The following is a 27,986-nucleotide window of genomic DNA, read 5'->3' as shown; positions in this document are numbered from 1 at the left end:
CCATCTTTTCACATTCAGCCTGTGGATGTCTTTGCCTAAAATTTGAGTCTCTTGCAAATCATATATAATTTGGTTTTTCTTAAAAAATCCATTCTGGCAGCCTATATGTTTTAATTAGGGGAGTTGAGACCATTTATACTCAATGTTATTGTATAGAGTTGATTATTCATTGCTAGCATTTTGCTTTATTTATAATGTTTAATTTAGTCCTTTTCCTCATTTGCTTAGCTGTTCTTCAAGTGAAATTTATTCTTTTGTGAGACTTGGATTTGTTTTTTTATTTTTTTGTATAGTATTTCTTTCTGTATTTTTACTAGTAACAGCTTAGTAGTCATTAATTTTTTTAGTTTCTACTTATCTTGGAAGGTTTTTGTTCTGCTAAAATTCTGCTGGATAGTTTTGCTAAAGGTATTTTCTTTTAGGCACTTGGAGTGCCTCATTCCAAGTCCTTCTGTATTTTAGAGTGTGACCTCAGAAATTAAAAGTAACTCTGATTGCCTTTCTTCTACATGTGACATGAATTTTTTTTTGAGTGTTTTAAAATTCTATCCTTGGTCTGTATGATAGGTATTTTCATTATAATGTTTTGTGGAGAGTTTCTATTTTCAATCTTGTATATTTTGGTTTCCGAATGTACCCTGTGTCTTGATGGCCATCTTGCTCTCTGCGTTTGGAAAAATTTCTGTTATTATTTACCTGAAAAGGCTATCAATTCCATTAGCCCACAGTTCTCACTCCAATTCTAATGATTCTTAAATTTGGTTTCTTAGTGTTGTTCCAGAGTTTTTGTATACTCTGGTCATGGCTACTTCTTTTCTTTAACAATGTTTGAATTTTCAAGACTGAACATTTTTTCAGCATATCTCTTCAGCATCATTTACTCTACAGAGAGACAGCAGGCACCAATTGTACTACAGTCTTCTTTTGCTTTGATTATTGCTATGTTTGTTTCCCTCTTTATTGTGAGATGATGGTAATCTACAGGGAAGTAGAAATTCATGGGATAGAAATTCTGCTGGTGAACTAAACCTGATGATGAAAAGGGCACCTTCCTGTATGCATAAATTACCAGAGTTCATCTCTAATATATTACAATAAACAGAAGAGAAAAACCAGTAATAGCCCTAAGTAGGAACAGCTAATGGTGGGCCGGTAGGTCTCACTCATGGAAATTCATTTCTACAGCAAAAGCAGTGAATTAACATAAAGTTTGTTTATATCCCAACTGTGAGGGGGTCTGAATCTCAAGAAGTCCAGGACACTTTGGCAAGAGAAGACTGTTCCTTAAAAAGACCTACACATAAGAGTGGTAAATCAATCCACTTGAACAGATGCATACAACAACACAGGAATACAAGATATATGAAAATACAAGGTAACTCATAGCTAAAAAACTTCATAATTCACTAACTACTGACCCCAAAGATACTAAAGTGGATGAAATATTTAATAAATAAATAAAATGAATGACTATAATTTGTTCAGTCAATACCAAGAAAATGTAGAAAAACACCTGTGTGAATTACAGAAGTCAGTAGAGGATGTGAATGAAAAATTTATGTAATTTATTGTTGAGGATTGGAATTTACCATTGCAATTGGTTGACTCATTAATCAAGAGCATTTTTCTGTTATAGCAATTGCTGAATAGCATGATGAATGCTACAGAAATTCATTTACTTGATAATTGTTCCAAATAATTTTTGTAAAATCTATATTTCTGGAGACAATCAATCACATTTCTGTTATGTCAGAAGCAGTAAAAGAAGGCTGATGGTGATTTCCCTAAGTCCTGTGATCCAATAAGTGAACAAGAGGAAATCATTCTTTAAATTCTTCATGTATTGCCAGTGGGGATGTCACTGGAGCCCATAATGTTTGAAGCAGTGGCCAGGCCCTGTGTGGACCATCAACAATCAAAAGATGCAACACTGATTATTGGAGGAACCTGTTCCTAGTTTTGGTGAGGAACAAGCAGGCTGCACAGAAACACCCTACACTATGCCCACAACTGTTTGTCCCAGAATTGGGGGATAGGGAGTGTCAGCTTCTATTTGAAATGCAAATTTACTGTAATTTTTCAGACACTTTCCTTATCAATTATTGCTGGATGGTGAAGATCTTTGCCTAGACTCCACAGCTCCCTAGAAGTTTCTTTAAATGGGTCACGTGAGGTTGACAGTTGCTTTCTTGGAAATTCCAGTTCCGGGATGTTCTGATCTATGATGATTGTGACATCACTAAGTAATGCTTCCAGAACAATGTTAATATTTTATTGAGTAGCATGGATTGTGTGCCCATTTATTTAGTTTTAAAAGAATTTTCTAGGGACTGGAGATATAGCTCAGCGGTAGAGCATCTGCCTTGCACATGTGAGGCACTGGGTTCGATCCTCCACACCACATAAAAATAAATAAAGATATAGAAAAAAATGAAAATAAGTATCATAAAACAATTTTGTATATGGTTTATATAAACAAGGCTAATTGTGATTTCATATGTGCCTATAAAAAGTAACTCTCCAAATTCATCTTAGGTGATAGAAACATTAACATTTGTTTTAGAGCATACCGCTTAACATTGGTCTATGACTGATAACTTGAGACTTAATTGATGAACTTTGACTTGACAGGCTCAATATGAAGTAGGTATTTCCAAGACATATACTGAGTTTGGTTACCCATTATGTGTGTTGAAAGAGGTTAGTTTGTTTTGATGGTGTTAATTACATATATGAAGCATAACACAGCCACATAGAGATTATGAATGTACCATGCTGGCCCTGGAGCTAGCTGTCAAATAATGTATTTTTTATAATAATGATCTCTTTTACTCAGTATTTAAACAGCTATGATGTTTTCAATTCATTTTCATAGTCTTTTTAGTCCAAAACTTTATCCTTGGCATCTCATTACCCCTTCACTGTCTTATATCCCATTTGGACAATTAATGTCTCAACTTCTTGTCTTTATGGTTTAGTGTCTTTTCAATTAGTGCATTCTTATTCTTGTCCCCTAGACCATTATATCTGTTCTCTCCATTGCTCATTACATTAGTAATCTTGGTAATTACCATTACCTATCTTGGTAAACCTGCTCTCTTTCATTCTGATAACTTCTTGGATTTGCTGCCATGCTGTTCTCATAATTTGTACTTCATGAAAATTGTGGTTTCTATTGAGACTTTTTCAATTTTTGATAGAAAAGATCTGAAAATTACTGTTCAGATTTATAACATTTATCACAATGTAGTACTCATTCACCTATTTTCTGTAATACAAATAAAAAAGCCTTTCATTTTTGACTCCCTATATAAGATTGGGGCTTTCACTTTTATGATTAAGCCTTCCTGTCCAGGGTGAGAGCCACCCAACATGCTCCTTCTGTTTGGGGGAAACAAACATGTTACACAGCTCATGGATCACACTGCAAAGAATCTCAGGTAGGAAATAGAGTGTAGGAAATGAAGTTTGGGTCAAGGGATATAGAGTCTCTGCCACGACAACCAGTTAATGCTTGTAGTACTGCATGCTTCAGGGTCAGTGCTGGCCAACTTTACAACATTATGAGTTAATGTGGTTCACTGTATTTTCATCCATTGGCAAATGACATGACATGTAACAGTATCAAATCATTCCTAGGAAAAGGACAATCAAGGGTTGGAGTATACGTATGAAAACTTGGTATATGCTGCCTCTGATTTGTTTGGTGCTGGCACAGAGACAACAAGCACAACACTGAGACATGCTCTCCTGCTCCTGCTGAAGTACCCACAGGTCACAGGTATGAACACAGATGATGAGCAAGTGAACTGAGAGAGATGTTGGGAAGAAGTGCTTGGTCCTCACTTGTTTGTCTTAGAGAAGCTTCACTGTTTAGTTTTCTCTGCCACCAAGTGTGATCAGGAGGAGGGCTGAGAAAGCGAAGAGAGCATGGCAGTAGGAGAGGCAGTGGAACCCTGGTGCAGAGTCTGCATTTCATTGGAGGTGATTTGTGGTGTCAGAGCCAGCATCCACAGGCATGGGAATGTCTCCTGTTTGTATCCCCAAATTCCAATTGGTTCAGCAGATAAAGACTTGAAGATGCCTCTCCTCATTTTGCTAATTCTAATTCTGGGGTAGGGAAAAGGAAACTCCTTCTTGAAGGCTTGGTGGAAATCCTAGAATGTAATGAAGCTTCCTGAGATGATTCCTCACTTGGAAGTATTCTATTCATGTATATATGTCAGAAAGGTATTTTAATTTTGGCAGATCTGTTCTTAATTTTTTAATTCATTGTTTCAACGGACTAAAACTTGTGTTTCATGGAGTAAGAACCTTTCTTCAGGGGAGGTCAAAAATTTTATGTTTTATCAATACCACTTTAAAATCACCTTTAAAGGAATTTTGTTCCTGCAGTAGCAATAAGCATACTTTTTTTTTGAGTATTGTGTGAGGATTCCACTAAAAGGATGGCAACACGATTAATTGTTAGACTCATTCGCTTTCAAGCCAGAGAAGACAGGAACAATAAACACTTTATATACTCTTCACCAAGTTTCTAAATCATAGAAGGCAGATTCAAGGATGGTGATGGAATCTAAAAGGAGGATGGTCTGGTAACCTGAATATTAGAGGAGGAAATTTATGAAGAAAGAAAAGCAAACTCTGTTCTTAAAATTCCAACAAGATTCTCTTGTTTGGAAATAACAGGAATCAATGAAGGGAGAGTGAGGTTGAAAAGGGAGGCTTTTCTGCTCAGGCAAATCCCTTGTCAGCTAATAGCATTAAACCATTCTTTTCACATCTTCACTCATCAGGTGACAAATATTTTCTTTGCAGGCAAAGAACTGCAAGGGAACATACTGATCCTGAGAATCCATTTCCTAAGGGTCCTTATGTAGTGGCAAAGAAAGATTGAGGTGTGGGGCTGAAAGGAAACTTTGGAGAATCTGAGCTCTTCCTTCAACATCAGAAAAGTCATGTGGTCTCAAGAGAGGGAAGAACTGTGGAGTAAAGACTTTCATCATTTGCCATCTTAGCAGAAAATTCTTCCAATCATTCATCAGAGAGAGTGAAATAAAAGCATTCACCCAAAACACAGGATTGTAGCATTGCATATCACAAGGGATGAAAAATTCATTACAACATTCAGAGAAATATCCCATGACTTATGTGAAACACCAGGGCAGCACCAGAATTCTTACAAGTAACTAATATCTTGTTATTTCATAGAATAGGTGTATTTCAGACCTGCACATTTGCGAAAATATTATACCATTACCCCTATATCTCAGAAAATTACTGGAGAATGTTGCATCTAAATGTGTATAAGTCAGGAAGCCATGGGCTCCAGGAATGGGATGAGAGTGTTGGGGAGACTGCTGGGTGCTGGACCTAGGAAGCAGCCTTCAGCATGAAGGTGGATGATGCAGATGACATAAGAGAACTCAGGAGCCAAAGGGATGTGAGGAATAGTCTGAGGTTTCCAACAGCTGGACAATGATACCTGCAGTATAAAACATCTACCTGAGCATCTTGAATAATCCTAACTCAAAATTGGAAAATGACGAGCTCACATAGAGCAACTGGGAGAAGACCAAGAAAGCACCAACAATGTAACATAATCATACTTTTATGTAACAGAAAGTATGTGTATACTATCAGAAGGTGGTACCTCATGGATGTTGATATAAGCAAAACTTGCAGTCTAATATATCCTTGTGAATAGAGTCTGGTGGGCAATCGTGTGTGTGTGTGTGTGTGTGTGTGTGTGTGTGTGTGTCCTTTCCTAATTTTGTGCTTAACTCATTGAGTTATGCAAACTCTCATTTCCACATACCTGGAAATCATTAAGTGTTGTGTAATAATGCACACACAAGAAACAGAGAATCATTATTTGAATATGACTTTAAATTTCAGAACAAGGTGGTAGAGTGCTGAGTGTCTGTGGCTAAGATGTGGGAGGATAGAGCTGGGATTGGGCTCATTTGTAGAGCGCTTGCCTGACATGTGTGAGGCACTGGGTTTAATTCTCTGCACCACATATAAATAAATGAATAAAATAAAGGTCCGTCAACAACTAAAAAAATATCCAAAAAATGATGTGGGAATATGATGGGAGTTCCACTGCAAATTGCTCTCATACAAAACCTTCATACATATATATAAATCTATTGTACTTTAAATTAAACATAAATTATTTTCATGTAAATTTAGTATTTGATTCCCATTTTCTTTCTGCCAGAAGTGTAAATCCTTGATGTGTTTATATTCTGTTATTGTTTTTGAAAATATTATTTAATTCTACTTATATTAATTCTTTGGGATGCTAATTTATAAGTATCGTCCTATTTTTTTATTTTATTTACTTTCTTTGCTCCTATTTACTGTAAAATGTAGTTTAATGAAGTGTGTGTGTGTGTGTGTGTGTGTGTGTGTGTGTGTGTGTGAATATAAATGATATTCCCAGAGGCACTAATTATATATATAAGTGTGCCTCTGGGCATATCATTTATATTCATAATGCTGTTGGGACCTCTTTGTCCTGCTTCTCATGATACTCAGTTGCTATGACAAATGTGCCCTTTCTCTCCTATCCCCTCATTTCTTTTTTGTGTCTTACCAGCTAAAGTCCAGGAAGAGATTCAGTGTGTGATTGGCAGACACCGCAGTCCCTGCATGCAGGACAGAAGCCGCATGCCCTACACAGATGCTGTGTTGTATGAGATCCAGAGATACATTGATCTATTTCCAGTCAACCTGCCCCATGCAGTGACTTGTGATGTTAAATTCAGAAATTACCTCATTCCCAAGGTAAGCTTGTTTCTTCTGGGCTAGATTTTCTTTTTCAAATAAGGGAAATTTTCTTCTCTTAATTTCATATAAACTTTGGTCAAGAATGTGTCTATACAAATTGATTTTCAGCATCTGGGGGATACATTATATGATATTGGATGGATTTTCTGCAGTAAATATACAAATTGCAAATACATACACAGAGCTGGATTTGACCTATCACATGTTTTCATGTCTTCAGTGCTTATAACAGATTTTTTTGTCAATATTTTTTCCTCCAAAAATTTCTTTGATAATAGATATCAAGATAGTGCTGGCTCCATAAAAATATGTGAGAAATGTTCCTTGAAGTGGGTATGTTTCTTCCTTCTGATGGCCACTTTGTCATATGCTTGAAATGCCAAATCTATTTTAGCGAAGAACCGGGTATCACATGGAGAAAAATGGTAAAACTTCAGAGCTTATATTTTTCCTGAAAGGGTTCATTTCTTTCCCATAAATGGAAAGAAGGTTGTAACACTTCCTTCCCTCATCTTTAGTAGGACAGCATGTGAACATAATAAAAATTATGCCATTTCCTTTCCTCTCTGTCTCCCATTTATGGAATACATCTATCTATCTATCTATCTATCTGTCTATCTATCTGTCTATCTATCTCTCTATCTATCTATCCACACAGGGGATCAAATACAGAACCTTGCACACACCAGTCTACATTCTACCACTGGGCCTCATTTCCAGCATCCACATCTGAAGTCTTGAGATGGTTTTTATCTGTGAAGCCCTAACATTCCTTCTACCACATGCTTTCTGTGTTCATCCAGAAAATCTACTTGCTATTACAAAATAGATTTTAAAATTTGAGGTCAGGGCTGGGGATGTGGCTCAAGCGATAGCTCACTCACCTGGCATGCATGCGGCTTGCGTTCGATTCTCAGCACCACATACAAACAAAGATGTTGTGTCGGCTGAAAACTAAAAAAATAAATATTAAAATTCTCTCTCTCTCTTTAAAAAAATTTGAGGTCAGAAAATATCACTATTATATTTAAAATAATACAAATAAGAATTGTCTTTTCATTGGAAAAATCTGGTAAGATTCATTAGGTTGCACCTGTAAAGGCTGTCTTAGGGAGAAGACTAATGGCTTCAGGGGAAGGAAGGTCATGGGACTTGCTCTTGTATTAAGTGTAAGGATTAGGACCTGAACTTACTCTTTTTCTAGCAGGGGAACAAAGAGGAGATGGTGTTTATTTCTTATTGGGATGAGAGGATAAAATTAATGAAAGTTGATTGCCTCCTTTTGTGCAACTAAATGGGAAATAGACTGAAGCATCAGGGATTGTCAGTCCTCCTTATCCAACAAAGCATCTGCCTTGTGGGCCTGCTTGATGATCCCATTCAGCTCACTTCTTGGCAGGTTATGATATGGCTGGTATCTTTGAAGTTTATAGAACTGTAGCCTCAGGAGAATGGTCTGTTTATGCGCTTCTTCGAACAGTTTGATATAGAATTTTTTGATCCTTGGTTGCTATTTTCCAATTAGATAAATTATTTTTTCTTCCACAGGCTGAAATCACTGATGTCAGTGGAGATAACACTTTAATAGAGTTGACTAACTTCCTTTTGTAATTGTCTACAGCCAATATTGAATTTGCAGGATACCAGGATTCTGTTAACATTGTAACATGGAAGCAGTTATAGGCCATCTATAGAGCATTCTATAGAACATGACCAAGTTCAATGTTATGGAAACTGAAATAATAAATTCACAAATATTTTGTCATGTAAATTATTCTTCTTTTTCTTTCAATTTAAACATTCTTTGCTCACTGGTTGTATGTAAACACATGGCAGGCTGCATTTTGTGGACTTTGTTGTTCAACCCTCTTATGAGACATACAGTTCCAGTAGACTTTCTATAATCATATGAGGTCAATTTGTGGATTTATGCCCTATCTGAAGAGAATTTACAAAAACCAGTTCTCAAGGATATTCCCTTGTCTTTTTGTAAAAGTTGTTTTGTTTAGCTTTTAGTTTATTGACCACTTTTTCTTTTACCTTTGGCTTATGTTGGTATTGTTCTGCTTCATTTTTTTATTTTTGAATTTCTATATGTTGAAACAACTTTTTCTAAACATATATCCACAAGCATCTTGAGAAAACCTTGTCATATATCACTACTTTAACTATACTTAAAGGAAGAATTTTAAAAGCAAATTGATACATGATTTTATTTATTTATTTATTTTTTTGGTGCTGGGGATTGAACCCAGGGCCTTGTGCAGGCGAGGCAAATGCTTTTATGTTTTTTTTTTTTTTAATATTAGGGGATTGAATTTTTCCCACTGGTACATTTTTTAAAAAAACTGGAATCTAAATAAAATTTAGAAGTGTATTTATGCTTTAATATCTGTCCATTAAGCTATTTACTTATAGACTGGTGCCTCAAGTCATTTTAAAGAATAACGATTTTTCTCCTACACAGTAGTCATTGCATTTATACTCAGACATCATTCACACTATAATACTAACAGAGGCCTATGTTTAAATTAGCCCATTAATTTTACAATCTCCTTGTAGATTTTTCTTGTACATTTTAGTGTCCAGTTAAAGAACAGACATGTAATGTGATTATCTTTTCTATTTAGTCTCCTGTAATCAGGGTTAGTAGTTCCCTTTCCTGTACTTGTTTGTTTTCTTTCATCTTGTTCGCCTTACCAAGGAATCCAGGACAGAAGTCAAACATTCCTGAGGCTGGCTTTGTATGGTAGTTTTCTAGGGATTAGATTCTCATTGTGAATTTGGGAAGAAAACAACATAAATGTCAATGAAAGTGTCACTGAATCACATGGTGAGGTGGGAACACCTCATGTCACTTATTCAATATAGCTTATGCTAATTTTCTCAGGAAAGATGGTGGTATCCAACAGATCTCTCTATTACAGAGCTTCTGCTCTTATAAGTAAGTGATAGACATCACATCATGGTCCTTCAGGACTATGTAAACATCCTGCTTATGAAATCACTCACCTAACTGTTCTAGCTTTGATTGATGCTCCTTGCTTGAACTGATATTCAGACGGAAGGCATTGTAAAATGATATTGTTGATTTTATTCCCTTTTGCTTTATGTAGTTTTGTCATATGGTTACTCTCTCTGAAAATGTCACTGCTTGTTTTGGGACACAGTTTCCATTTTTCAGACCAGCAGATTGAGCTAAGTAATTTCCATTGTGCCTTTCAGCTCCTGAATTCCTGCTTTAATTGATCTCTTTGTTATTTCTAGGGCACAGCCATATGGGCCTCACTGACATCAGTGCTCCATGACAACCAAGAATTCCCCCACCCAGAGATATTCGACCCTGGGCACTTTCTGGATGAGCATGGCAACTTGAAGAAAAGTGACTACTTCATGCCTTTCTCATCAGGTAAGAAAAATAATTGGGATCAGCTACTTCTTACCTGGTGCCTCGTGTGGTGTTAGAACATTTGTTCTTTACATGAGCAGAGCCCCATTGTGTTACCAATGTACTCTCCCTGCTAAGCTTTTCTTCTGTAAGGTCAATCTCATTTAAATATTCCTCACCCACTAAGTGAAAGGCATCTCACTCCATGATGCTGGTTGGTTTCTAAATGTTGTTATATGTTATATGTTACAACACCCCTCTTGTTCCGCTGTGGTGATGGTAGTCTCCACAAGGATGAGATCACATAGCAAAGGGCCTCTAGGGAAGCAGCTTAGTGAATAACTGATTGTACTCTGGTGTGCTTAGTGTGCTGAGGTAGGGGAGATTTCTGGGTTGGCTGGCTTACCAGGATAGGCTTCCAGGATGTTGTAATATAATATTCCACTTGAGGTTTATAATGGACTTTGTGTCTTCATAATTAATGATGTTTGAGCTGACTCAAAAGAGTCACATAGAATGGAGAAAAGAAAAGGCAGGACATTTTTAAGGAAGCAATGAACCACCACAGAAGACCTTTTGTTCTCAGTCAGGAATGTCAGAAATTGCGTGATAACCACGAGCTTATGGAAGAATTGGGGATGAGGGAAGAGACCCTACAATGACCACAGAGCATCCTGCTCTTCCTTCAGTTATGGTTATGTGTCTTGGCTATTGAATCTCCCATCTGCAATGTGTTTACTGATTCTTTGCTCATGGACTCTCCTTCCTTGATTCCATGACTCTAGATGTCTGCCTTATATCTTGCACTGTACATCCCATGATGATAAGTCAAGGAACCACTCTTCAAGTCTCACATTTTAACAGGTTAGAAAATTAAGATGGACATGGAAAACTATGATTCCAGGTGTTTCATGGTTCCAAAAGAGCATGAGTATTATGTTGAGGATATCAAAGAGGGCAAGATTTAAGTGCTTGAGGGGATCATAAAGAGTGTAAAGAGGACATGAATTTCCACTTGTGTCCTGAATGGAATGAAGGGAACTTGTGTCTTATACAAGAAGATTAGCGTGATGTACAAGATGAACATTCATGGTTCTTGGAGATTCCAAAAGATTCTGTTAGAGGTGAGAATAGAGGGTTGAAGAATGAAGGCAAGGTCATGGAACATCAGAATGGGAATAGAAAATACAAGTAACAGAGTTATTTAAAAAAATATACTTAGAAACTTCAAATTCAAAAGTGTCATTCCAGTGTAGGAATTCTAAATAAAGTGTTTGTCACAAAGCTGATACTTCCAAAAATACTGTTTGAATGAAATATTTGTTAAGATGGACAAAAAGTGTCTGCTCTTTTTCCATTTGTCCATCCAAACATTCAATAATTCATTAAATGTTTATTTATATTCTCATTTTTATATAAGAAGCACAGTGCTTGTCACTGTCCAAATGACACATAAGCATATTGTGTTTTTTGTTTGTCACAGGAAAACGGATGTGTGTGGGAGAGAGCCTGGCCCGCATGGAGCTGTTTTTATTTCTGACTACCATTTTACAGCACTTTCATCTGAAATCTCAGGTTGACTCAAAGGAACTGGATACCACCCCAGTAGCTAATGGATTTGCCTCTCTTCCTCCCCTATACAAGCTCTGCTTCATTCCTGTGTGAAACAGAGCAGACCATGTGGCTGCTGCTGTGCTCTTGTCTGCAGTCCCTTCCCCCAGGGCATCGTCCACATCCTTTCCCCATCTGTGATGCATTCTTGACCTCTCCTCTGCATCTCCCGATTCTAGAGAGTAAGGGAGCACACATCTTCCTTTATAGAGTTTTTTTCTTTCTGTTCATTGTACAGATATACCCACTCTTTCCTGTGTTCTATAATATTTGTATTGATCACCCCAAGTAATAACATGGATCTAATGCTGAGTTATTGATACATTATCAGTGTAAAACATCATGGTCATTTAGAATATGATCTGTCAGAACTATCTATCCCATGCATGTTCTTAATAAAATACATAATTGATTTCTGGGTCAGTTCTCAAGTTTCTCTTCTTTTGTGCAGTATTGGTAAGAAAATAGAGTCCCAAGATTCAATTTGGTTCTCATAATGGTAGGTACAGTGAGGCAGTGGTCATTGAAGAAACCGGGGGAGATTAAAAAATTCATAGAAACAAATGAATATGGAAACAGAATCTATCAGAACCCTTGGGACACATCAAAACAGGCTTAAGAGGGAGGGTTATAGTTATAAGTGCCTACACTAGAAAAACAGATCTCCAGTAAATAACATAATGATGTATGTCACGAATTAGAAAAACAAGGAGAAACCCCATTCCAAAGTGAGCATAAGAAAAGGAATAATAAGATTTGACAAGAAATAAATGAAATAGAGATTGAAAACAGAGTATGAAGGATTAATGCAATAAATGGTTCTTTTCTGAACAGATAGACAAAATTGAGGAACCTTTAGCCAAACTAACCAAAAGAAAGGGGATAACCAATTTTACTTACATCAAACATAATTAAGGCATATTATAACAGATACCACAGAAATCTGGAGGATCATGATGGAATGTTTTGACAGATTATATGTCCGTAGATTGGATAATGTGGAAAGTTCTAATCATAAGACCTACCAAAGTGGAACCAAGAAATTTTAAGAAGCCTAAATATATCAATAAAAAGCAAGGATATTGAAGAAGAAATAAATGCAGATAGACTCACAATTCAGTTTTCCTAGACTTTAAAAGAAGTACAATTGTCCTAAAACTATTCCTTAAAGAGAAAAGGAAGGAATGCTTCCAAACTCATTCTATAATTCTATTATTATTCTCTCATCAAATGTGATGGCTTGTGTGCACATAAACACAAGCACACTTTGTATACAAATGCACAAACTCTAAACCAATATCCTTGAGGAACACAGAGACCAGTATCCTCATTACAATACTTATATGTCCAATTCAACATTATATTAAAAAGTCATGTACCATGATCATGTTGACTTCATTCCGGGGACATATGTTTTGCTAACCTTGGCAAATTGATAAATGTAATATACCACATAAATTGAATCAAGGGTAAAAATCTCAGGATTATTTCACTGATGCAGTAAATTCCATCAATAAAATCCTGCATACAGGGGCTGGTGTTATGGCTTAATGGTGGAGTGCTTGCCTCATAAGGGTGCACCACTGGGTTCAATTCTCAGCATCACATACAGATAAATGAATAAAAAAAAGATATATCACCAACTAGAAAATATATATTTTTAAAAATTCTGCATACATTCATGACAAAAACCTAATTACAGAAGGAGAACAGTGATTTGGATCATGGACTTTGACTGCCTCTGTGCTATAGCTACACTGCTGTAGGAAATTTCTGTGTGATGAAGCAGGACAAGTTTGCCCAGTTGCTATGGCGATGCCTTGCCTGAGGAAATTCTTTGCAAGGCATGGGACTATGAGTCTTGACTCTAAGTTCAGACACCAGCTGCCAGAGATAGAGAATCATAAGCATAGCAAGATAATTGTAATTGATTGTGAGTGCTTTGACCTGTAAGCCTGCCTCCTTTGAGGAAACTTTTCCACAGAGAGCCTTTTGATGATAAAACCTATATAACAAACCTGTTGAGCTAGGTACGGGTCATTGGTTCTCCATCATAGTATGGTGTCCCATGTGTTTCTAGATTTCTCTCTAAGTGTCTGTTTGTTTTTCTTCGTCTCCCATTGCCCTTTGCCATACTCTAAAGTTCAGCCATGTAGGTTGTGGCATTTGGCTCGCGAGCAGGACACAGGGGGAACTTTATGGATTAGGTGAGGGTACACTCCTGAGGAATCACATCAGTTAAAGAAAGGTAAGGACTTCAAGTGTATAGCTATACCTATAGGTTCCAAAGAGAGGAAACTTTGTGTACAAATGCTTAAAGTAATGTTTAAATCTCAAAGAATGAAAACAAAGAAGCAAAAAGGGGTCTCCAGAGAAAACATAAACTATAGCACCACACCTTAAGATATTGGTTTTGCAATAGAAAAAAATGGCTAAAATGCTCTATGCATGAGGTTTTCCTCTCAAGCTCAAGACAGCAGCTCTCCTTACTTCTTAGCTTCTTCCAGATATCTATCTCTCCTGGGATTGCATTTGAAATGTAAATTGAAGAGGCAATGATTCAAAACCTGTTTGAGGCCAAAGAAAAAAAGTGTCACTTTTAGATTCAATTGCTGTGGGGCCTAAATGGCTGGCTCTATCTCCTCTCACTCTCTACCATTCTGCTTTCTTATTGAATTCCTCCATAAATACTATATCACAGGGAGAAAAATGGGAAGATCTCATATATACAAGTCTTCTTTACTTGAGGATTTCAATTCTTTCACATTCTTTAAATATCAGGATTGACTGTAATCTGATGCCAAAGTACACTCTGATCTGATAAAGATGTTCTGCATCTTCCTTTACTAGAATAATTAATGGCTGTGTCTTCTTTTTTTTTTTTAAACATCTTTTTTTCTAAAATTGTACATTTTTGAGCTCATGGTTTTATGGTGAATTCACATTTGATCCTTCATGCCTAAATTAGTATATTTTCCCAATCAGTCCTGTATCTAACTATAGAGAATTTTGCACTCTGTCTTTGTTCAGAGGCTAACTTTTCAAGAGTTGATTCTTAAATTCATTGGGAAATCTCTTTTCACTAAATCCTAAATGGTAACTGACATGGTGGTGTTGGGAATAAGTCTGATAGCTACTGGAGATAAGTGGCCAACTGAACATTTGATTTCTGTGTCTGCCACAGCTGTCAGGCTTTACACCTAATATTTCCAAGTATAGAGGATCGCCCTATATTTAAGACATACTGTAAAAGTCTGATAGGCTCCCTTTTAATTTCTTAAAGGTCATATCTAATAGAGGTTTTAATAAACCTCCTACCGGTGGGGGTCTACCTGTTGCCTCCTACCTGTAGGAATCTACCTACAAAAAGCTACAAGGTATTTGTTTCATGTCTGTTTTGTGTATGTGTGTACACCTGTGTATTGTATTGTTGTTTCTACATATGTGCTTGTGTCCATTTATCATGCACATTGTATCAAAATTGGCATATAGATAAATGAGCATTCATAAATTAAAATTTAAATAAGAAAATGATTCAAATACCATGTGACTTAAAAAAAAGAAGTTCAATTTAAATTAGGTAAACCGATGAGAGTAAAGATGTTTTTAAAATTACTAACTCAAGTTTTTCTAAGTGGTCAGACAATAAAGTGTTGGTTTCTGTAAAATGTCTAAAATGTAATATTGATTGTTCCTAGTTTTTTTCTTCAATAGCGAATTGATGGCTTATACTGTTAACTACACTGGTCTGATATCCTGGATTTTACAGTTAAAATTAGTAAATTAGATTACAGTAGATGGAATCAATCTTTATACATGTGTTTGTTAAAGAGGAGACATCTGAAAATTCCACAGGGGAATATATTTAAACATTATATGAGTTTTCATAAATCAGTAAGTTAAAAAAGGTTTATATTGATTTTTTTCTGTGTCTTCAGTAAAACAAGTGTACTAAGAATTAAGATTCTACCAGGTATAATTTTATATACAAAGAGTTCAAAAATTTCAATTAGGTTTTAATTAAGGTACCATAAAAAACAAAATATTCCATTTTATTAAAGTAGAGTAATTTGTCTAAACTCAGAAGTTTCATAAGGACTGTTTTAAAATGTAAATTTAAAAGAGGGGTCAAGAGCTAGAAAAGAGATATAAGGAAAGCTCTAGGTGTAGAAAGATTTTTAATATGGAAAGTAGAAGGAAAAAGAAATGTTTCTGGATAAGAAAGTCTTTTGTGCGGTAAAGTAAAATGTAAAGTAAAAAGTTGTAAAATGTCTTCGTATTTTACGTAACATTTGTAGAGCGTAAATTTCAAAAGGTTTGTGTGCAACTAAATTGGCTATATATAAATAGCACAATCAGTTAAAGTTATCCAAGGTTTTTCCCAAGTCTAATATTAATGTTTGATATAAACTAAAGTTTAATCCTCTGTGTGTTAAAATGATAAGGATTTCTTAAAACATTAATCTGTTTTTATCTATCAAGATAATTTCTTATGTCTGTAAAGTTTTATGATTTAGAAAAAGTAGTCTTAAGGGAATTAGGGTTTGTACAATTCTAGTTAAACAACAACTGTTATTTTAGAGTATTATACTCTATTATGTGCTCCCCATCACTAACACTTTGGCACAAAATACCTTAAGAGTCCTCTGAGATCAGGAGTCTATTGATAATAAATTTGAAGATAAGTTGAATGCCTTACAGGCTACTATAGTTGGCTTGGAGTCTAAATTTTTCTTTAAAAGCTAAACTTGGTAAATTTAAAAACATCAGTGTAATTGTGGTGTTGATACTGGCCTCTTAGAATACTAAATGTGTTCATATCTTCCAAGTATACAAATCTTTTATAATAAAGTTCTTAAAGGGACATTTTTCCACTCTGGTTTTCTTCAAACTAAAGTTTAAAGTAAAGATTTGGAATCATAAAAGTTATATTTCTCGGGTCATAGTTATTATAAAATTCAATATGAGTTTTATCTTGTTAATTTCATTTGTATTATCATTTTAAACTTTATGACTATTTTCTGTTAGTGCCTCTCAGAAGTCTAATTTCTAAGCTGTTGCCCATCTGGTAAAAAATTGCTGGTCCCTTTGTCATTTTTATATTTATTTATTTTGTATTTATCTCATTCTCGTACTCATGTCTTCTTGTTTCTCTCATAGAAGCACTCACCTCACAGATGACTTTACAGCCTGTTTTTTTTTTTCTGAACCAGACTTTCACCATATATCCCTCGACTGGCCAAAACATTCCTAAAAGGAAAACCCAAACTGTCTTCCCCACTTTACCTCCTCTCAGCCTGAAGCAGCCAAAACAGTCATCGCTCATTTCCCCTTATAGCCATAAGAGTTTCCTACTCAGAAGTGAGAATGAGACTGGAACAAGGGACATGTAACTGATTTTTTTTACATTTAAAAAAGAGAAGGAAATGGGTATATAGTGCTCCCTATAAGTAACCCTTTGGCACAAAATACTTTAAAAGCCTTCTGAGATCTGGAGTCTATTGATAATAAACTTGAAGCTAAGTTGAATGCTTTACAGGTTACTATAGTTGGCTTGGATGATCAGATATAAAGTCTTTAGGTAGGACAACAATTACAATGCCATGTCACTTGCCAGTTTATTTGTGTAACACCTCTTCCATGACATAGATCCTAATGGAACTGAGAAGAGATAGAGATGCATCTATTAGGAGTTTGGAATCATAACAATGTTAGTTTAGATCTCTTACAAATGCACAATTACATCCAAGTCATACAAAAAGTAAGATTCCCAAGTTATTTCCTGCCAGTTTTAAAGAAAAACCTGTTAAATGACCTGAATGGTTTCAATTCATAAAACAGGCTAAAACATGCTGCATGGAATCTCTTAGGACTTATTTTTTGCTCTTAATTCTGTGTTCTGTTCTCACAGTCAGCTGCAAGCTCATCTGATACAAGTTCCTTCACTTCAGAGTAGAGATGCATCAGTTATATTTAAATAATAAAAAGGGAGAGATGTGGAGAGGCGTGACTTGGATTATGGTCTTTGAATGCCTGTGGTTGTGCTGCTCTGGGAACTTTCTGTGCAAAGGTGCAGGACAAGATTTTAGGGATTCTATCTGTGGAAATATACAGGGAAGTGTTCCTTTGGTGAGTAAACTCTCAGTGGGTTTCTGGCACTCTGTTTCCCATGCTTGGAATGTTTGGCAGCTTCTCCTAGAAGCTAGTAAGATAACTAATACAGGTGTAGTATCTAGTTGCTATGTCATTTTCTTCATGAAGAGACTCTTGGTTAGAGTCTTATCAGCCTAGACTTTGATTTCAGACATTCAGCTCCTGGGAATAGAGGAACACCAAACAATAATGTAGTTATGACACTAATGACCTAAAGTAACCTATTGATATAAATAAAGCTCTGCAGTTTGGCCTCTTTGCAATTCTGCCATCTTTCCGCTCTCTGGTCTTGTCTCTGTGTCTCTTTTAAGTTTCCTTTCACAAGATTGCCCAGTTGCTATGATGATGAAGTATGATAGATGGATTGGAAGGAGGGGAGTGGGGGCTGGAGGTGCTGTGCTGGGTGACAGAATTGGATTGGGTTGGGTTCTATGCTTTTGTGATTATATCAAGGTATATCCTGGTATTGTATCATAACTAAAAAGAATAAAATAAAACATAAGTAAGATAAAATTGAAGAAAATGTTTAAAAATAAAAAACAGGGTGTATACTCTCATTGTTTTTATTCCATAGAATCCTGGACACCTTAGACAGAGCAATCAGGCAGAGAGAGTAATAAAATGTATACAAATAGAAAAGTATGAAATAACACTATCCATGCTTTTAGATGATATACTTCTATACCTAGGATAATCTGAAGAGTCTATCAAAAATCTCTGGGAACTGAGAACTTTACCTATGTTGCAGGAATGAAAACCAACATACCAGGTCAATTGCTTTCTTTTACACTAACAATAAACTCACTGAGCATCAAAAAAAGTGATTCCAATAAAATTGGACTCATAAAAACAAACAAACAAAAATCAAATAAGAACCTCAAAATAAAGATAACAAAGGAGATGAATGACCAGTACAACGAAAATGACCAAATACTGAAGAAAGAAACAGAAGACACAAGAGGATGGGAATATATCCAATATTCATGGTTAGGAAGATTTGGTTATTAAAATAGCCAAACTTCCAAAAGCAATCTATGGATTCACTGCAATATCAATTAAAATGCTAATGGTATTTTTCACAGAACTAAAAAATTTATATGGAAGTATAAAAGACCCCAAATTGCCAATGGAATTCTGGGAAAAAGGAGGAATGTTTGAGGCATCAAAATACATGACTTCAAATTACACTGTACAAACACTGTGATAAGACATCATTATATCGGCATAAAACTATACACATAGACCTATAGAATACAACAGAGGAATGAGGAATAACCTCATTCATCTACAGTTATCTTATTTTCTACAAAGCAGCTAATATTATACATTGGAGAAATGACAGCCTCTTCAGGAAAGTTTGCTGGGGCAGACAGACTTCCATATAGAAAAGATTGAAATTGGATCCCTATCTCTCACCCTGCAGAAAAGTCAGCTAAATAGGATTCAAAGACCTTAATGGAAGACCTGAAACTTTAAATTACTTGAGTAAAATGTAGTGGAAATACTTTAATATGTGGGAAGATGCCACAGTTTCCTGCCATCTACTCCAATAGCTTAATAAATTATACTAAGGATTAATAATGGTTTTACATCAAATTCAAAAGTTTCTGGCAGCAAAGGAAACAACCAAGAAAGTGGAGAGACAATTTACACATGGGAGAAGAAATTTAATAAAATTTTTTTTGTAGTTGTAGATGGACAGGATACCTTTATTTTATTTGCATATTTTTATGTGATGCTGAGGATCAAATCCAGCCTCATGCATGCTACCTCTGAGCCACAACCCCAGCCCTGGGAGAATACATTAGTCAGCTTATTCTTTTTTTTTTTTTTTACTAGACACTAATTTTATTTTATTTTATTTTTTTTATTGGTTGTTCACAACATTACAAAGCTCTTGACATATCATATTTCATACATTAGATTGAAGTGGGTTATGAACTCCCAATTTTACCCCAAATGCAGATTGCAGAATCACATTGGATACACATCCACAATTTTACATAATGCCCCATTAGTAATTGTTGTATTCTGCTACCTTTCCTATCCCCTACTATCCCCCCTCCCGTTCCCTCACATGTTCTCTCTCTACCCCATCTACTGTAATTCTTTTCTCTCCTTGTTTATTTTCCCATTCCCCTCACAGCCTCTTATATGTAATTTTGTATAGCAATGAGGGTCTCCCTTCATTTCCATGCAATTTCCCTTTTCTCTCCCTTTCCCTCCCATCTCATGTCTCTATTTAATGTTAATCTTTTCTTCCTGTTCTTCCTCCTTGCTCTGTTCATAGTTGTTCTCATTATATCAAAGAAGACATTTGGTATTTGTTTTTTAGGGATTGGCTAGCTTCACTAAGCATAATCTGCTCTAGGGCCAGTCAGCTTATTCTTCAAGGGACGAGTACTTTCCGAATAATCATTGAACTCAAAAATATAATCAAAATAACCAATTAATTCATTAATGAATGAGAAGAGCTGGGCAATCTCCTTACAAAAGAAGTATACATATCCAATATGCATATTTTTAAAAAAGGTTCAGCATCTTTAAGCACTGGAGAAATGGAAATAAAAACAAAATTGAGAGTTCATCTCACCCCGGTAGAATGGTTATAATCAAGGAAAAAACAATCTTGCAAAGGATGAAGGGAAAAATGAAACTTTATAAACTGATGTTAGGAATATAAATAAGTCCAGCCAATGTGGAAAACAGTATGAATATTCCTTAAAAGTTTGAAAGTGGATCTAATGTAGGTGCCAGCTATACCAGTGTGACTGTATCCAAGGAGTCAAAGTCAGCATACTATAGAGATACTTGCTCACCCACATTTATTGGGGAACGAGTCACAATAGCCATTATGGAATTAGCCTAGACACCCATCAGTAGATGAATAGATAAAGAAAATGTGGTATACAAACACAATGGATAATTATTCTGTCAAAAAGAAGATAGAAACCATGGACTTCCATACATTTAGGAAAAAAAATGATGGAACTGGAGAATCTTATTTTGAATAAAATGATCCAGACTTTAGAAAGACATATATTACATGTCTTCTCTTTTATGTGGAATCTATAAAAAATAAAAAGATATCATGAAAGTTATGGGGTGTTATTAGGGAAGGGAAAGGACACAACTGGGAAGAAGAAGGAAATATGGAGGATAAATATTATCAAAGTACCTTATATATATGTTGGAAACCCACTATTTTATACAATTAATATTTGCTGATTATTATAATTAAAACGAGCTTTATTTGTAAAAGTCCACACTTGTTAGAAGGCAGATGGCTCTCCCATTTTGTGACTAGATGTTCTTTTGTTCTAAGGAAAATAATTCTTTAAGATAGGGACTGAGATTGTATTCGAATCCCAGAAAACTTGGTGTCTCAAGTGTCCAGGGTTTTGCAAGTAATCTCTTTAGAACGTAGGTGTTCTACATTTTATCTCCCTCACATTGGTTGGTGTGAGTTCCAGCCCAGTGGCCCTAAAGAAGATATGAATTGACTAAGTTTCTGTGTTGATTCAAGGGACTATTGTTGGTTTTTGTTCTGGGAAGCACCCTTCTCATTGTGACCTTCTCCAGCAACGTGGGACTAGAGCGTGTTCAGGAAGGGTTTGTGCATTCCCATGTAACTTTACTGTGCAGATTAAAAAAAAAAAAGAAAAAAGAAAAAAAAGGATCACAACAAAACTGCCATGTACTATTCAGACATCCCACTCTTCAATAAATTGATGCATAAAAATATTTGGAATCAAAGATGGTAGAGTTGTGAGAGGTGAAAAGAAACAAAAAGGAATGTCTCAATAGAAAATTGAAAGGTAGTTTCCATCGGCTTTCAAAAATTTTCTCAGCTTCCCTTCTCCCCTGGGTTGTGTGAAGTTTGATGGTAGCTCCAGTCTGGTGGCTGCCAGACCAGTTGGTTGAGTGAGCTGATAGCAAGATTATCTCACACACTCTTCCAGTTTTCTAACCCATTGTAGACAGCCCCATCCCTGTGCACTTCAGTACTCACTGAGCTGGAGACAGCCCAGTTTTTTTCCAGTTTCACCAACCTGTGCTCACCTTGGGGGAACTGCTCCTAGTCTTTGGCATTCTATGGGCTTGCTAGAACCAGACTGGCCCACACAAACCCAGATGCAATCTAATGAACTTGGGCTTCAGATTCCCTAGGCTCTGACTTGCTGTGGTCCCAAGATCTCACTGCCTTTTCAACTTGCAGAGAGACTACTAGGGATGTGCTCACACAAAGGAGGGACCCTGCAAAGAGGCAGCCAGATGGCAGCCACTAGCACAACCAGCAGAAAAATCTCAGGTGCAACCAGACCAGCAGGTACCCCAAGAATATATCTCCAGGCCCTGGCTGGTGTCCCTAAACTGAGGTGGCCATGCCCTGAGATGTGGCAGTGGTGGCGGCAAACCTTCAGGCCTTTGTGGGTATCCCAAGATGGCAGGGGACATGTAACCAAACCTGTGGGTACTGTGACAATGGACTTCCAGGCATCAGGAGGTAGTGGGGAGCAGACAATCTGTAGGCTAATGGCAGGCGATCTGTGAGTGGATATCAGTTGTTGTGTGATGAGCAGGCAAGAGGTGGGCGAATGGCTGATGATAGGCAGTGATCAGTCAGGATTTGTGCTCAAAAGGCAGGCAACATGCTTGTAGAGTGTGGCCAATTGCGTAGATGAACGGGGGGGGGGCAAACAGTCGGGAATCAGTGGGCTGCAATGGCTGCCTTGCAGAGAAGCAGAATTTCCTCTGCTTGAAACCCCAGTTATGGAGCAAAAAGGATTGCAGCCTCCCTCAAGTTCACCATCTTGGATCTCCCTCTCCGTTCTTAGTAATCAGATGAACATCATTTGTAATGAAACTAATCAAAATTGTCACCTATAGAGGGGAAAAAAGTGGCATTATATGGACCTGTGTGGCAGAAATGCATAAGCTGAATTGAATGATAGGCAACATCCAACAAGCTCAAAGGAAGGGGCCTTTTATAAACATTGGGTCTAGGCTCTTAGATTGTCAAGGTCATGGGAGTCAAGGAAAGATTGAGGAAGTGTTCTAGACTGAAGTTAACTGAAGAGACAGGACACACAGTTGTACCATGTGATTCTGGATTCTGAAATGAACTTTCATTGGATATAAAAAAATCTGGGATTTACTGATAAAACACCAAAGAGAATAAGGTTTAGTAAGTCTCAGTTCATCAATATTAATTTTTATATTCTGGTGGCTTGATTGTTGTTATGTAGAAAAATTGTCTTGTTTTTAGGAAATACATACTAAAATATTTCCAATTTACCATGACCTTGACAATCTTAGAGCCTAGACCCAATATTTATAAAATACCCCTTCCTTTGAGCTTGTTGGATGTTGCCTAATTATTCAATTCAGCTTATGTATTTCTGCCAGAAAAATCCATATAATGACACTTTTTCCATTTCAAATGTTTCAAAGTAAAACAATTCTGTACATACTAGAACATTTTCTAAATACTTGTGGTTGTTAGAAAAGGAAGCCGGGGTTGATGAAGTTGTGGCTTAGTGGTAGAGCGCTTGCCTAGCATGTGTGAGGCACTGGGTTCAATCCTCAGCACCACATAAATATAATTAACTAAATAAAGTTTTAAAAAAAGGAAACCAGGCTGGGAATAGAGCTCAGATGTTAGAGTGATTGTCTCACCTGCACAAGGCCTTGGCTTCAATCCCAAGACCCCGCCCCCCACTTCCACACACACCAAAGGAAACTAATTGTGGATATTTATAAATATAAATACAATAGTCTTTCACAAAGAGTTGATATTTCCAAAGGACATCTCAAAAAGTGCTAAGCATCATTAGGGTTTATGAAAATACAAATTAAAATTTCCATAAGATATAATTGTTATAATCTAACAGAATGATCAAAATTTAAAAACACACACAAAATGTTGACCAGAATGTGAAGCAAGTGGCATTGTCAGAAAAAATTATAAATTGATTCAACCATTTTTACATTTCTCAGGCATAATTTACTGAAAGGGAACATGTATCTAGTTAGCATTTTCTCATAGGTATATACTGAACAGAAATGCAATTCCTTGCAAAAAGAATGATTAGCAGGGCTGGGGATGTGGCTCAAGTGGTAGCATGCTTGCCTGGCATGTGCGGGGCACTGGGTTCTATCCCCAGCACCACATAAAAATAAAAAATAAAGGCGTTGTGTCCACCAAAAAACTGAGAAATTAATATTAAAAATTTCTCTCTCTCCCTTAGAAAAGAATGAATAGGAATGTATATCTATCTATCTATTATATTTGTGCATATATATATATATATATATATATATATATATATATATAGTTTAAAATAGCCCCACAGATCATAGTACAACAGATCATTAGTACAAAGATCATTAGTACAACCACTGTGGAAATCCATATAGTGTTTTCTCAAAAGGCTAGATATGGAGCAATCATATGACCCAGCTATACCATTTCTCAGTATTTATACTGAAGAATTAAGGTCATAATACTACAGTTATATATGCATACCCATGTTTATAGCAACAAAATTTATAATAGTCAAACTATAGAACAAGCACAGGTGTTCATCAGTGGATGAATGGATAAAGAAAATGTGGCATTTTATATACATATGTATATGATATGTATATTATATACAATGGACTTTTATTCAGTCATAAAGAAAACTGGAATTATGTCATTTGAAGGAAAGTGGATGGAACTAGAGATCATTATGTGAAGCAGAATGAGTCAAAGTCAGAAGGTTAAAAGGTTGTATGTTTTCTTTCCTATGTGGAAGCAAGAGAGGAAAAGGAAAGAAAGATAGGTGCAGATCCCACAGAGACCCAACAGTATGATATTGGTGTAAGAGTAGACAATTGATGTTCAGAACAGAAGGCTTAAAATATATAAATACAATCAACTGGGGTTTCACAAAAACAAACAAACAAACAAACAAACAAAACAAAACAAAACAAAACAAAACAAAAAAACCCAAAGGCAATATAATGAAGAAGACAGATGTTTTTCAATAAGGGTGACTGGAACAACTGGAAATTCACATATGAAAGGGTGAATCTAGTTGGAGACCTAAGACCCACCAGGAAGGATAAGTCACCATAGATGGAATGTAAATCTACACATAAGGCACAAAACTATAAAATTTGGAGAAAATCGAGATGCCCTTGTTCAGAAAATAGCTTTTAAAACACAACAGAAACACTGTCCATAAAAGGAGGAACTGTTTAATTACTTTTAATTAATGAACACTTCTATTTTGCAAAAGATATAACCAAAGAAATGAGATGACAAGCCATCCATTAGAAGTAACATTTGTAAATGACATCTCTGAGAAAGGACCATTATTCTAAATATACAAAGAACTCTCAAAATGGAATATTATGGAATTGAACAACCCAAGTAGAATTGGGCACAACCATCTGAAGGGACATCTGAACAAAGATGACATTCAAAGGCAAATAAGCACGTGAAAAAATGCTTAAATATCGTACACCATCCCCTGATACAAACTGAAAACAAGATGAGACTCCACATAGATAGAATGGCTAAAACCAAACCACTGATCAAACTAAAAAGTTGGCAAGGATTTGGTTTAATGGGGACTATTAATCACTGTTGGTGTGTTTTAGTTAACTTTTGTTAACTAAAATAGCTGACATGAACAAATTGGAAGAGGGAAAGTTTATTTGGGGCTCACAATTTTGGATGTCCCAGTCCATAGATGGCTGACTGCATTACTTTGAGTCTTGCCAAGGCAGCAGATGATGGGGGAAGGGTCCAGTGGAGGAAAGTTGCTCAGCTCATGATTCCAGGGCACATCACCAGTGACCCACCTCCTCCAGCCATGGTGATGAGACTTTGAAAGACATTTTAGTAGTCACATCTACCATGTGATCCAGCAGTTGTGCTCTCTGTAATTATCCAAATGAATTGAAGACTTGGGTTCTCACAACAATCTGCAAATGTGTGTATAAAGCATTTTGATTCATCACTGACAAAAAGCAGAAGTCAGCAAGAAGTCTTTCAATAGATTGATGTACAAACAAATGGTGGTAAATTTACAATACAATCTTATTTGTGTTAAAGTGAAATGAATTCTGAAAGCATGAAAAAACCCATGAAGGATTCTTTGCATATTAGTAATTGAAAGAATCCAAACAAAAAAGGCTGCATATTGTAGGATTCCCAATATGTAACATTCTGGAAAATGCCACATTATGGTAAGACTGAAATGACCATTTGTTGCCAAGAGCTTGTAGGCTAGGAAGGGATGAATAGAGAGAGCAAAGAGGACTTTTAGGACAGCGAATGTAATCTGCGTGACAGTACACTAGTGGTTACATGTTAGTGTACATTAGTCAAACCCCACAGAATGTGCAGGACAAAGAGTCAACCCTATGTAGTCTATGATCTGTGAGTGTCCATGTTGGTTTGACTGTATCTAATGAACCACCCTCCTGAGGCTCCCTAATTGTGGGAGGAGCTGTGAGTAGATGTGAGCAGGGTGTGCCTAGGAACTTTACATTTAGGTTTGCTGTTACTAAACTTCTTTAGAAGTTAAATTTTGTTAATTAAAAAGAACACATTCTAATCCACAATTCTGGCAAAGTTGAGGTTTGTATACTATGAATCCTGAGGGCTTCCTGCTGATACCCTCCTGAGTATTTGGACTGGTTGAGAATTGTGTGCCATGGGAAGTAGGAAATCACTGGGGAGCTGGAAAACCAGGATTCTGAGAGAAGATCTTGCACTGCTGCATTAGTGACACTTCATCTCACTTGGTCACTGATTGTTCCTCATTGCTTAAAAGTAACATTCACACTCTTGATCTCAGAGAACTCGTGTATCTTTTAATTATTGTGTATTCTTTCATCTATCAATTGAAAGGGCCAGACAGTATTGTCAGGCCAACAGGAGAAGAAGGGGTGATCAGGGACACACACCTCTTAGGAATAAAGTGATTCCTGGGACAAAAGCAACTGAGGTGTTTTTACCCAAAATAAGTCAATCAGATTCTTTTTAGAGTTCAGAGCTCTGTAGGTCAAGCAACAGACTACTACTTGTTTTGCCTTGCAGGTAGTCATGCCCTGCCATGACTTGGGATCCTGCCATATTCTGCAGGTCATAAAACTGAACTGTTTTGATCCCTATTTAGTCAATCATTTGTATAATTATTAACAGAATTCATGTTTACTTTGAAAGTCAGTGATTATGACGAATCATGAAATACTGAACCTTGATGCACAATCAGGAAATGTTGGTGAACACAGTAGAAGTGAATGTCTTTTTTCTTTTGCTCTTTGATTAACATATTGGTGGTCCATCTTAATGGGTTTCATTGTGATATTTCTATGCACACATCCAGGGTGTGTTGATGAAATGCAGTTTGTTCTTATCAACCCTTCTCCCATTCATTTGGCAGCCTGTATTAACTAGGATCCTAATTTCCAGTCAATTTTCTTTAGCTTCCACACATGAGAAAACATGCAGTCCTTATCTTTCTGTGTCTAGTTATTTCACTGAATAAAATGTCTTCCCTCCTTCCATCTATTGTGCTGCAAAGGACACTATTTCATTCTGTTTTATGTCTCTATAATATTAGAATGTGTATCTATGCCATATTTTCCTTATCTGTTATCTGACAGTGGGAGTCTAAATTGATTTCTTATCTTAGCTATTGCAGGTAGTTCCATAATAAACATGGGCATGTGATAAACATCTCTTCATATGCTGATTTCATTTCCTTTTATGTTTACTCACAGGTGAGATATCTACATTTTACAGCAGTAGATCAAGTATTTTTGTTTTTTGGGGGGGGTTTTGGTTTCGAGAAACCTCTATACTGTTCTCTATAATGTCCTTACTAATTTTAATTCCTTCCACCAGTATATAAGAAGTGAATTTCTCCCTCTGGGGAAGGGTGCAAGATGCACTGATGGTAGTTCCTAGGCTCAGGTCTACCACGAGCAGTCTCTGTGTCTTTGTCCTATCCTGGACACTGCATCTCCAACTGTATGT

The 27,986-nt window shown here is 36.3% G+C and overlaps 1 protein-coding gene across 2 annotated transcripts in view; it reads left to right on the top strand.

Moving 5' to 3' along the window:
- Positions 1-12,213, top strand: part of LOC101962880 (cytochrome P450 2C5) — a 28,439-nt gene extending 16,226 nt beyond the window's left edge. For both annotated transcript variants that reach the window (XM_078037781.1, XM_078037777.1), the window contains exons 6-9: positions 3,640-3,781; positions 6,605-6,792; positions 10,063-10,204; positions 11,667-12,213. In XM_078037781.1, the coding sequence (XP_077893907.1) occupies positions 3,640-3,781; positions 6,605-6,792; positions 10,063-10,204; positions 11,667-11,848 (654 nt within the window). In that variant the 3' untranslated portion in view covers positions 11,849-12,213. The remainder of the gene's footprint in view (positions 1-3,639; positions 3,782-6,604; positions 6,793-10,062; positions 10,205-11,666) is intronic.
- The last annotated feature ends 15,773 nt before the right edge of the window (positions 12,214-27,986 follow it).

Source organism: Ictidomys tridecemlineatus, chromosome 1, assembly GCF_052094955.1.
Source record: "Ictidomys tridecemlineatus isolate mIctTri1 chromosome 1, mIctTri1.hap1, whole genome shotgun sequence".
NCBI lineage: Eukaryota > Metazoa > Chordata > Mammalia > Rodentia > Sciuridae > Ictidomys > Ictidomys tridecemlineatus.
This window is presented reverse-complemented; position numbering and strand designations above follow the sequence as displayed.